Source organism: Sinocyclocheilus rhinocerous, unplaced genomic scaffold (genome assembly GCF_001515625.1).
Source record: "Sinocyclocheilus rhinocerous isolate Xijiao unplaced genomic scaffold, SAMN03320098_v1.1 scaffold1488, whole genome shotgun sequence".
NCBI lineage: Eukaryota > Metazoa > Chordata > Actinopteri > Cypriniformes > Cyprinidae > Sinocyclocheilus > Sinocyclocheilus rhinocerous.
In genome coordinates, this window is record NW_015633542.1 from 605,295 (window position 1) to 618,201 (window position 12,907).

The 12,907-nt window shown below is 34.4% G+C and overlaps 1 protein-coding gene across 1 annotated transcript in view; it reads left to right on the forward strand.

The window, feature by feature from the left end:
- LOC107744392 (cadherin-22-like) overlaps nucleotides 1-12,907 on the forward strand; it is a 215,524-nt gene that overhangs the window by 197,867 nt on the left and 4,750 nt on the right. The window contains exon 18 of the mRNA XM_016558018.1: nucleotides 2,419-2,670. Coding sequence (XP_016413504.1) covers nucleotides 2,419-2,670 — 252 coding nt within the window. The remainder of the gene's footprint in view (nucleotides 1-2,418; nucleotides 2,671-12,907) is intronic.

Below are 12,907 nucleotides of genomic sequence, written 5' to 3' on the forward strand. Positions count from 1 at the left end.
ATATATATATATATACGTATATATATATATATTACACAGACACACACACACACACACACACAGTACAATAATATATACATATATATGTGTGTGTGTGTATTTAAGTATATATGAATATATGCATGTGATATATAATGTAAAACTATGAGTAATAATTAATATTAACATTTCAATATTAAAATAATAAAATATTATTATCAATGAATATGAATTATACTAGTAATATATGCCATTACACATCTAATTTAATGGCATTCATGTGTTTTCACTGTCATGGAAAACCTGGAAGTATCTGTGAATTTTAAAAATGGTGTTTACCATTTCCATATTTAAAAATCTTGTTTATAGAATCTTTTTTAGTGAATACACATTTTAATCGCTTTTCTACAATATTTCATATTGTTCTTGTCCTATGTACAGTAAAGCTTGCTCATAATGACTGATTTGTGAGTCATTCTTTTGAGTCAATTCTTAATGATTCATAAGTGAATTGGTCTGTGTTTGAATCATTTTTAAAAATCCTTATCCACGTACTGGAAAGGTCACAGTAATTCACTGGTCAAAAAGTGCAGGATCCCTAATAAACGTTAGCACTAAATCTGATTCACAGCTTTTGGTGGCTCGAAATCAATTATGAAGCTAATCTGAACGCTGATTCGAGGTGCTGAACTCAATCAATGCTTTCCTTCTGCGTCCTCTTTTTGTCATTTAGGTGTTAGCCAGAAAGCCGCGGCCCAACTGGATGAATATTGAAAGGTCACGGCTCTGTGCTCTTTAATAAATGATTGGTTGATGGATTCGACATAACCCGATCAATGACTGTATCAGCGTCGCATTTTAAAACACATCTCAGTGTTTACTTCGGCTCATTGCAGGGAAACGACTGCACTGAAGTTTGGTTATGGTAATGTCTCCATTCCTGATGTTTTTAGACTTCAGACATGGTTTTGTTGCCTTCGTTGATGGTGTGTGCTGTATTTTTGAGAAGGAGAGCACCCCTGAGAGAAGATTTACCGGTCCAGTCTAGTCCCAATGTCATGGTGCTTTTACTCCGCAGAAATTCCTGGTCTCTCTGGCGGATGTGGAGACGCCAGCTGTATTTATCAGTAAGTGGTGCTCTAGCGCTGGAGCTGACAGTGATGTATGTCCTCCATGATGGATGGCTCGTGTGCCTGTATTCAAGTCCATCAGATGAGCTGTTGCTGTAGTTTTTCACAGTATTTTGCTGTTCGCCGCATTCATACATCTGCCGTTTCAGTTCTGGGGAACTTCAGACCTGCTTTGTTTCTCGCTAACAGCCCGCAATAGGTTCAGTTTGTGGTCGTTTCTTCAATTAGGGGAACGATTGTGTGTTATATGTGTGTGAATATATATAGCTATTTTATATTTAAAAGTTTGAACTTTAGGGCTCGTTAAGATCTTGTAATGTTGTTGAAAAAGTCTCTTACTCTCACCACGGCTGAAAGTTGGTGGGTTTTCTGACTAATTGGTCTTAATTAAAGGTCCTTTATAATTAGGCTGGTTTTAGGTTCATTTATCTGAAATGTAATGTTCTTGCAACAATGTAAAAGTCTATTAAATAATATTATTTTAATTATAAACTTTATGATGTTTATTTTATTATTAATTATTATTTTATGATAAATTATACATATATTTTTAAGATTATACTGCTTTTATTGTGTCTCTTTACTTTATTTTTTACTTTTGTAATAATCATTTTATTATAAATGATATTGTATATTCAATAAATATAATGTATATTGCTTTTTATAGTGTCTCTTTGCTTTAGTTTTTACTTTTTTAATTATTATTTTTCATTAATTATACGTATATTTTAAATATGCTAAATATAAATTGTATATACTCTATATATAACATATGAATTGTATGTCTCTTTTTTTACTTAGTTTTTTTTAAGTTGCTGGGTTGTTTGAATGACTAGTTGACTAATTAGTCTTAATTAAAACTCTGTATAATTAGCCTGGTTTCAGGTTCATTTATTGGAACTAGAATGTTCTTGCAACATTATAAATGTCTTAAAATGTGTCACTTTTGAGCAATTGAATGCATCCTTATATGCAATCCATGTTTATGTCTTATATACTTTTATAAGCTGCATTGTTTTTGGTTGTTTTTTATTTTTTAGTAATATTTAGTTCTCAACGTTTCGCTCTACTATGATAGTAAGATGGCAAAACTGTGCTACTTTTAAATGTACCATAGTACGTAATGTTTATTTTAAGGTTACACACAGCAGAAAAGACTCTGCCAATACTATTATATAACACACTGCCTTTATTTTCAGTAATAATAAAATAATTTATAATAATGCATTATTATAATATATAAATAACAGATTGCATATATTGAGTCATATGTTTGCATCTCAAACCTTTGGTCTCTCTGACTCTGTAGACAACACAGCCGGCATCAGGACGCAGCGCTCTGGATTCAACCGTCAGGAGCAGAACGTGTACCTGCTGCCCATCCTGGTGGTGGACAGCGGCCCTCCGGCCCTCAGCAGCACGGGGACCCTCACCATCCACGTGTGCGGCTGTGACACGGACGGAGCCATTCAGTCCTGCAACGCCACGGCCTACGTCATGTCAGCCGCGCTCAGCCCCGGTGCTCTCATCGCGCTGCTGGTCTGCATCCTCATCCTCATCGGTAAAGCCTTCACTTATCAACTGATTAAGGAACATCACGACCTATTTTCAACCTAATGTCAGAGTTTGAGAGAATGCAATTCAATGCTTTCCTCAGTTCATAATGCATGCTTTAGGAAGCCGAGCAGGCAAGAAACTGGTATTTCAGTGTTGCATAGATTGTCCAATTGAGTTTGTACTGCATTTCTAGGTGGATGAACTGCTTATGCATCACTGGTGTCATTCTTGTGAGTTTATTGAATGTAAACAGTGTGTTACATCACATCCTCACACGGATGCTAAGCGAAAGTAACCGTGTTTTCTTGTTCCACTGGTTGTGCGATGAAAGACTTTGACAGACGGGGTTGATATGCGACTCTATCGCACCGGTCTCATGCTGTATCCGTGTAATATTGTGTTGTGCTTCTAGTTTTGAAGCAGTCTGACAGATCGGACAGCGTATTGAGTACCAACATCATGTAGCTTGACTGGTAGAACATCACAAGGTCATGGGTTTGAACTCTAGGGAGCAAATAAACTGATGAAATTTATAGCTTGAATTCACTGTTCGCTTTGGATAAAATCATCTGCCATATCCATAAACGCACACTACTAGTCAAAGGTTTGGACGCACTTTTCTGAATTTGTTTCTCATGACCTTGAAAACCTCTTCATCTAAAATTGATGCTTAATTGTTTGAAAAGAATATTAATTTATTTACAAAACTTATTTTCATTTAATTGTTTGTTTGCCTATATGTTATATTTATAAATATTTTTATTTTTATCTAAAAAAAAGTGAAAAAAGTGACATTTCTGTGACGCCAAAGCTAAAAAATAAAAAGTTTTTAAAAATTATGTTCTTATAACAATGTAAATGTATTTATAATAAATAGAGTAATAAAAATAGTAATGATTACTGTAACAATGTACAATTCTAAAATTATTCTAAAACTATGGAGGAAAAACGTAACAATGCAGAATGAGTATATGCCTCTTAAACATTTATTCACAGTTCTCATCTGATAGATTTCCATTGATTTCCAATGTGTTTCCCATTCATTCATGCACACGTTTATGCATTTATTATTTGTGGTATGCTGTCTGTAGATATTAAATGGTAAATAACCCAGAGGATTACTTAAGCATTTATATAAGGTATGTATGTCATGGAATGTGAGTGTATGTGGGTCAATGATGTGAATGAATGCAAGGGTCACTCATCTGTATCATCTTACCTTTAACAAAACACAGGTGTCTGACGGATCTCTAAGATGCAAGGATGTCCACTTGAGAATATGCATTAATATTTGCATTCATAGAGCAATTCATAGAGGCTTTCAATAGTCGTATGCTTGGAGAGCAGCAGATATATAGAGCCAAGCAAGCTCTTAACATTTGTGTTTGCCTCCACCACCGCTGTAACTCTTTTAATGGCCCATCATCATTCTTTAAAACCTGGGTTCAAATGCGGCAGGAGGTGAAAAACAAAACTAGGATGACATAAAAGCTGATCAATATTTCATTCAGCATCCTCTGCCCACCGACTGCAGTTGCTCATCCTCCGTCAGGCAGAGAACGAAAGCTTTTGTTCATGCAGAGCGAACACACTCCCAATATAGGGCTCTGTGAATGACGTGCAGCCTCTCTAGCGGAGGACGGGTGAGTTAGGGGATGCTCAAAACGGATGTAGCCCTCGCTCGCAAAAAGAGCAGCATCAGCACCGCTGTCCCGGCGGAGCGCCGTGGCTTTAAATAGAGCAGCCTTTCTAGACATCCACCAGTTCCCATGTACCGGAGCGGTGGACTGCGCTTCTCTTGTCATCTCTGAAAGTTTTATGACTTTCTTCTGTCCTCAGTATATCTGTCTTTATTTTTCTCTTCTCCACTTAGTGCTTTTCCCATCCCTCTCTCTCTCTCTCTCTCTCTCTCGGGAAAGTATGCAACATGAATTGTTTTCAGTCAGCTGAGCACGTTTCTGCTCATCTTTCCTGCGGTGAATCATTGGCAGGTCATGTGCGGGTCTTCAGACGCACCTCATTTCGGTTTAATTAGCCGTGTTTACTAAGTCAAGCATAATTATTACTATTGCTCATACTTTGGTTCAGGGGTTTTCAAAAGTGACCAGGCTTAACATATTTGATAAATATAGCAAAAAAGATTATAATAGAGTCTCTTTTTTTAATTATAATTTTATATTTTATTGTATGTATCTATTTAATATTCTATTTTTAATTGCATTTTAGTCTGTTATTTTAGTTGTTTTTGCCTATTTTACTCTATTTTAATAATCTAAATGCAATCAAAAGTTATATTTGGAAACATAATTCATAATAATTATTTTTCTCTTCTATACTATTCTGTTCTGGTCTTTGCTATTTCCAGTCCTGGCTTCAGATCGGTCAGTATTCAAGTAACATAGCCTGTCATACTGTAATCCTTTTTTTTATTATATTTTATTTTATTTTAATATTTTAAGATGTTTGTTTTTTTTAATTATGTATCTTTTTATTATTATTTTAACCTATTTTAGTCTATTTTAATCTAAATGGAATCAATATTTGGAAACCACAGAGGATCTTTTCATGCAATAATGTAAATACAGTAAAACCACCTAGCAACCACATAGCAATTCCCTGGCATCCACTCACAACGCTCTAGTGGTGAGTTTTTGCACGGACAAACACCTCTTACATTTTCATAAAATGTCTTATCATTTAGTCATTAGTTTTAATGTGTCGTGTAAATATGTGAGCGAAGCACCCCAAAATTGATCTCTAATTAATAATTTTGTCATCCCAAAGGATTTGATCTTCTTCTGAAATGAACATCAATTAAAACCGAAGCAGCATAGTGAAGCTGAAAGGCAGAAACGGTTGAAAGTTTAATGCTGGTTGTTTTAAATCTGTGGTGTCTGAGAGCACAGTTGGCGTGTGAATGTTTGGCAGCACTGAATAGTCGATGATGAACACTGAGAACATTTGCAGCCACCTTCAAATCCCATATGGACAAATACAATTCATAGTCAGATTATGGAACATCTGTGTTCCAAGTATTCTAGACTAGTTTGAGAGCATAGTTCTGTTCGGTTCGGTTCCATGCTAGTTCTGGTCCTGGCTTCTGATTGGTCAATAGCAAGTTGTTGTTTTTTTGTAATGTGTCAAATTAGTTTAATTTAATTTAAAATTATTTAGCCTATTTTAGTCTATTTTATCTAAATGGAATCAAAAGTTATATTTAGAAATGTAATTCATAATTAATATTCTATTCTATTCGATATTCAACTAACATAACCTGCTGTACTTTTTTCCTTTCCTTTCCTTTCCTTTCTTTCTTTTTTTTTTTTTTTTTTTAATTTCATTATGTTTTAGGCTTTTTATTTATTTTTTATTTTTTTGCACGCTACACATGAATCACATTTATTCTTTTCTTTTTTCTTTTTATTAACCAGCATCATAACTACATTTTACAGAATGACAAGAAGAGTACAGAGCAAAGACAAGATATTTTTATCTGTTTTTTTATTATTATGCATCTATTTATTTTATTTTATTTTATTCTATTTTATTTTAGCCTATTTTATTGCCTATTTTATTCTATTTTAATCTAAATGGAATCAAAAAGTATGTTTGTGCGCAGAATTCATAATAATTAATATTCTCTTCTGTGCTACACTTCTAATTCATATTCAAGTAACATAACCTATTGTACCTATTTCTTTTTATATTGTTTTAATTTTTTTATTTGTTTGTTTGTTTATTGTTGTTATATATAATATTTATTTTTAAAATCTTTTTTGTATTTAATATTTTATTTTTATTTATATTTTCTTTTTTAGTCTAAATGTAATTAAAACATATAAAATGTATAGTAGGATTGTTGTATGTTCAATTCTACGCTATTCTCTTCTATTCTTTTCTGTACTAGTTATGGTCCTGGCTTCTGATTGGTCAATTTTCAAATAACAACCTGTGATACCTTATTCCTTTATATTGTAATATGAATTGTTATATAAATAAAATGTAGTTTCAAGAGTCTCTATTCTGTTGTAGTCTAGTCTAGATTAATGTAGTCCATTCTTTTTCTAGTCTAGTCTAGTCTAGATGTAATCAAAAGTTGCACCAGTATGTCTCCTCTTCGTTGAGTACACCGATCGGACAGATCTCATGACGTTGGAAGGAAGCGGGTGTCCCTCCTGATCGGCGCCTTCCTCGAACGCCGCACCGTTCCTATTAGATCAATTTGTGGCATGATAAGGAGGGAATGAAAACAAATTTCTGCCTAATTAGCTTCAAACAAACAACCCCTCCATCAGTTCATTCTGAGGGTGACGTGATAAATCCATTTGGGCGCAGCATGGCATCTGCACACATCCGTCCCAATTACAGCCCATCTGCCATGATGGGAGTCCTGGCCACCTGCCGCCCAAGGGTAAATTAGCCGTCTTGTCAGGTCTGCTTAACCGAACATCTGCACGGCAAGGAGTCGCAACATGTTTCACAAGGGCAGGTACATAATGGAATCAAAAAGTATGTTTGTGCGCAGAATTCATAATAATTAATATTCTCTTCTGTGCTACACTTCTAATTCATATTCAAGTAACATAACCTATTGTACCTATTTCTTTTTATATTGTTTACATTTTTTTATTTGTTTGTTTGTTTATTGTTGTTATATATAATATTTATTTTTAAAATCTTTTTTGTATTTAATATTTTATTTTTATTTATATTTTCTTTTTTAGTCTAAATGTAATTAAAACGTATAAAATGTATAGTAGGATTGTTGTATGTTCAATTCTACGCTATTCTCTTCTATTCTTTTCTGTACTAGTTATGGTCCTGGCTTCTGATTGGTCAATTTTCAAATAACAACCTGTGATACCTTATTCCTTTATATTGTAATATGAATTGTTATATAAATAAAATTTAGTTTCAAGAGTCTCTATTCTGTTGTAGTCTAGTCTAGATTAATGTAGTCCATTCTTTTTCTAGTCTAGTCTAGTCTAGATGTAATCTAAAGTTGCACCAGTATGTCTCCTCTTCGTTGAGTACACCGATCGGACAGATCTCATGACATTGGAAGGAAGCAGGTGTCCCTCCTGATCGGCGCCTTCCTCGAACGCCGCACCGTTCCTATTAGATCAATTTGTGGCATGATAAGGAGGGAATGAAAACAAATTTCTGCCTAATTAGCTTCAAACAAACAACCCCTCCATCAGTTCATTCTGAGGGTGACGTGATAAATCCATTTGGGCGCAGCATGGCATCTGCACACATCCGTCCCAATTACAGCCCATCTGCCATGATGGGAGTCTTGGCCACCCGCCGCCCAAGGGTAAATTAGCCGTCTTGTCAGGTCTGCTTAACCGAACATCTGCACGGCAAGGAGTCGCAACATGTTTCACAAGGGCAGGTACATAATGTGCTTCTTCACCCGATACCTTCAGCGCGACCGTGAGAGCGAAGGCCACGACAAGGGGGCGGATTCGCAGCTCATTCCAGATGTAGAGGATAAAGTATGTAGGTTGTTGGGAAAACGAAGTCGTAAGTAAAGGTGTGCAATATTTATAGTCTGCGATAATATCGTAATTGTTGTTTTAACGATATGCGAGCTGATATGATTACATTATATTATATTATATTATATTATATTATATTATATTATATTATATTAAAAACAAAACAAAAAAACGTCTTGAGAGTCCAAAAGCATTCACTGTGTGATGAAGCCTATTAGAATGCTGTTAGAATTACCCTATTATTCAAGTTATGAAAGCAAAAAATAACCCTGAATGGGTTTTTGTTCTTTTATATTTATATAGTTAAGTAATATCACACAAGCAACATGCCATTTTCCTGAATATCAGTGTGTGAGCACGATTGCAAGTGTGATGTTAATATTATACAACAGTTAAACGAACAAGAAGTTAAAATTGAGTGTATAAAATATTTTTGTCTATTTTTGTCTAACACATTATTGTCTATTTTTTTTTCTTTTGCCAGCGAAAATAGTTCCAAACAAAACCGGATCAGAACATTTGTGCAGCTCAGAGCAACACTGCAGTGTTTCGTTTCTGAATGAATCTGTTTTTGAACAAATCAGTTGAGTGAGTGATTCAGTGATCCATTCATAAAGAGAGTCACTTGCTTTGTTTCTAAATGAATCAGCTTTTTTGAACGAATCATTTGAGTCAGTGATTCAATGAGCCATTCATAAAGACAGTCACTTCCATCGTTTCTGAATGAATCAGCTGTTTTGAACGAATCATTTGAGTCAGTGATTCAATGAGCCATTCATAAAGACAGTCACTTCCATCGTTTCTGAATGAATCAGCTGTTTTGAACGAATCATTTGAGTCAGTGATTCAATGAGCCATTCATAAAGACAGTCACTTCCATCGTTTCTGAATGAATCAGCTGTTTTGAACGAATCATTTGAGTCAGTGATTCAATGAGCCATTCATAAAGACAGTCACTTGTTTTGTTTCCGAATGAATCAGCCATTTTAAACAAATCATCTGAGTAAGTGATTCAGTGATCCATTCATAAAAACAGTCACTTGCTTTGTTTCTAAATGAATCAGCTGTTTTGAACGAATCATTTGAGTCAGTGATTCAATGAGCCATTCATAAAGACAGTCACTTGCTTTGTTTCCGAATGAATCAGCCATTTTAAACAAATCATCTGAGTAAGTGATTCAATGATCCATTCATTATGACAGTCACTTGCATCGATTCTAAACTAATTAGCCGTTTTGAATCGTTTTAATGAATGATTGAGTGAATCAATCATTAAGACACGGTCTTGCCACAACCTACTGGCGGTTTTAGTGTTCTATTTATTTATGCATGATGACAGGCCTAAAACAGCCATAGTAACAGCACAAAAATAAACTCAGCAAAATATTGTTTAATTATCAAAAAAAATCCTAATAAATATCAAGATTTTTTTGTCAATATTACACACCCCTAGTGGTAAGACTTTCTAATGATAATGATTCTTGTTAATTCTAAATCAGCCTATGCAATCGATGCATACAATCCTTTAATGTGTCTTAAGGCTAGTCTGCATGCATGAATCTTCACAGGAATTAGCATATTTCGTATGCATCATGCACTGCAAATGCAGTCTGTGTAGCTCAATTCACTTTATCTGGCTCGGGGCCATTTAGAGTCCTTGATCTTGCCAGAATCGAAGAATAACATGAAGGAAGAGCACGGTCAAAGACTTATCTCCCCGAAGCTTATGGAAAAATACTGAATCAAAGAGCCAGAGAGACTCTTTGAGGAGTCACACTGTCTATCTGCGGCGTTATTCGCTCGGGTGTTTTTAGCCAGTTGTTGGTGAGTAAACAATTGCAAAACAGCCTATCCCGAATCAGTTACGTAAATTAATAAGCCTGCCATCTTTTCTCCTCCGAACACGTTTAGGGTAGATAAACGCTGACAGAAAGTGCTGGCTGAGAGACATAAACAGTAGTAAGTAATCATAAATACTGCTCGCCGGTTTATCCTGTGAAAGCGAAGTTATGAAACTCCAGGTGCAGGCTACGGTTGGTGAATTGGAAATTGCTGTATCTGATTTATTTGTAATTTCCGGAAAGGGCCAGAGTGTGTTGTTCATTTTCTGCCTTGTTTGTACGCCGCTTTGTCAGTTTTCATATGGTTGGAGCCGCTCGTAAAGCTCTGCGTTAGACGGATGGTCCACGGCGAGCAAAATTAGCTTCAACTTCACAGCTTGAGCCTTCATAATGCGCTCTCACACTTTAATACACTGTTATGTGTCCCCTTCTACCACAAAAGCTATCCATTAAACAAGCTTCCTAGTGTAGTCTGTGCTCCAAATATATAGTTTTTTCCTCAAATACCCCCTTTTTTGACTTACGTAACGCAGCCCTGTACCTTTGAAGGTAATAGACTGTGATTGGCTGCGATCTGACAGATGCATGGAAATTGACACATGTCAGGTCAAGCATATCCAATAGGTTTTCTCAGAATCTGTGGTGGTTGGTAAGGAAGGAATAAGAATTAATATTGCTCTTGCAATATTAAGGATGGGGATTTGATCAAACCCTGAACAAAGTCTGATATCAAAATGTGACTTTTGTGGCTTCAGTTCGTCTTTGGGATTTAAAAGAACTCATTGAAAATGAGATTCCAAATCCTGTTTAAGTCTGGAAACAGAAAGAACATTTAAGATTTTGGAAATTTTAAAATTAAGAAAATGATGTGAAATATATTTCGGATTCTGCACTAGTATTTCTAGATCTTACAAATGTAAGTACGCAAATGAGTGCCTTGTTTTTTTTTTTTCAGTTAAACTTTTTACTGTTTTTTCTGATATTGTAATATGTAATTAAAATATTTTATTACATTAAAAAAAATGCTAAATTAAAGCATTTTCACTAGTGGTTTCAGACTTTTGGACCCTATGATAGTGTGACCCTAAAAGTGGGTGAAATATTTAACTGATATTTACACATACACTTACATTTATGCATTTATCAGACGCTTTTATCCAAAGTTACTTACAATAGCGGCACATAAGATTTCAGATGCAAAAATCTCTATGTCCCTCTGATATATATATATATATATATATATATATATGTATGTGTATGTATACGTATATATGTGTGTGTGTCTGTGTGTGTGTGTGTGTGTGTGTATTGGATCATATATATTACTAAACAAATTTAAGTGACATAATTCAGGATGACGTGTTTCAAGTAGTTAAATGACAAAATCTGAAGCTTTTATGCATTATAAAACAGAAAAGAAGGTGAAAAAAGTCTTTATCTTAATAAAGAAAAAAAAAGTTTGATGAAAGTGAGGATGTTCTATACTTATTTTACAATATATTTAGAAAAAGGCTTGGATTAATTAGATCAATAGCTTTTCTAACTCAAAAAGAACATTTATGAAGGAAATTATAGACTGCATTGAAATGAATGTAAATCTGAGGCAATGTTTCTTACAATGCAGGATTTTTTGAGCACTTTTAGGTACTTTGTTGCAGTTTTCTATTATTGCATAAATGGTTGTCTGAGAGCTTTCATCCCAGTCATCCGTCCTCAAACGGAAAGATGAAAGAAATCCTTGCCTGACCCCAGACATTTCCCTCTCAAGATTAGAACACCAGCCAAGACAATGACACTCTTATTACATTAATAATTATGTAAAATGGATAGCCTTTGATCAAACATGTGCCTCCAGAGAAAACATGCTTAATAAAATATTCAAACGATCACTTATCGAAAGTGAAATATGCACCGCAGACATTATATTGAGTTTATGCATCATGGTTTTTGTATTGTTGCTGGTAAATACCTGTTGAAATCAAAACTGTAGTTTGTGACGTTCAGTAGCCAATAGGCAGAGCTGGGTAGATTACTTACAAATTGTAATCTGTTACTGATTCCAATTACATCCATTACATTACACATTTTAGGTAATATAACTACTTTCTGATTACTTTTGCATTACATTTTACCTGTCACATTTATCACATTCATCTTGTACCATATCGCTATAAAAATACAAAGAGAAAATATATTCCATTCATTTGTAAATCCAGTGGTCTATGTTTCCTCTCAATTATCTGTGTAATTATAGTCACTAGTGACTGGTCTTTATGCTAATGTCCACAAAACTGGAAGACTTTCTGAATGTACATAAGTGGTAGGATATTTTAAAAGGGAAAATTTAAAAGATGAAAAAGGAATTAGGGAGAATCGTTAATTATGAATAATTTATTTCTATTGTGTGAATAATATGTAATCATGTAATCAATAAAAAAGTAACTGTTGTCTGATTACGAGTATTTTAAATGTAATATAATCTAATTACAAGTAACTTTTGGAATCTGATTATATAATCCAGATTACATGTAATCAGTTACTTCCCAGCTCTGCCAACAGGGCTGTGATGTAAACGAAAAGCTATTCAAGTTGCTGTTTCCGCACATTATTATTAGTAGTAGTACAGTCTTCAGTACTTCAGCTATGAATATGCATGTTTAGTGTTTATATTTTGTCAGCTGTGTGATGGAGAGCCAAACCATGACAGCAAATTTAATTAAATGTCGATGTATTGTCCAGCAGAAAGCAGACAACAGAATTGAACACGTTGCGTGCTTCAGTCCACATCATCATAAAACACAATGATGTTGTGAACATGACACTGCATTAAAACTACAGCAAACGAATTAACATAAATTGATAAATAACAATTATTCCAGTTTGCAAAATGAAAAAAAAA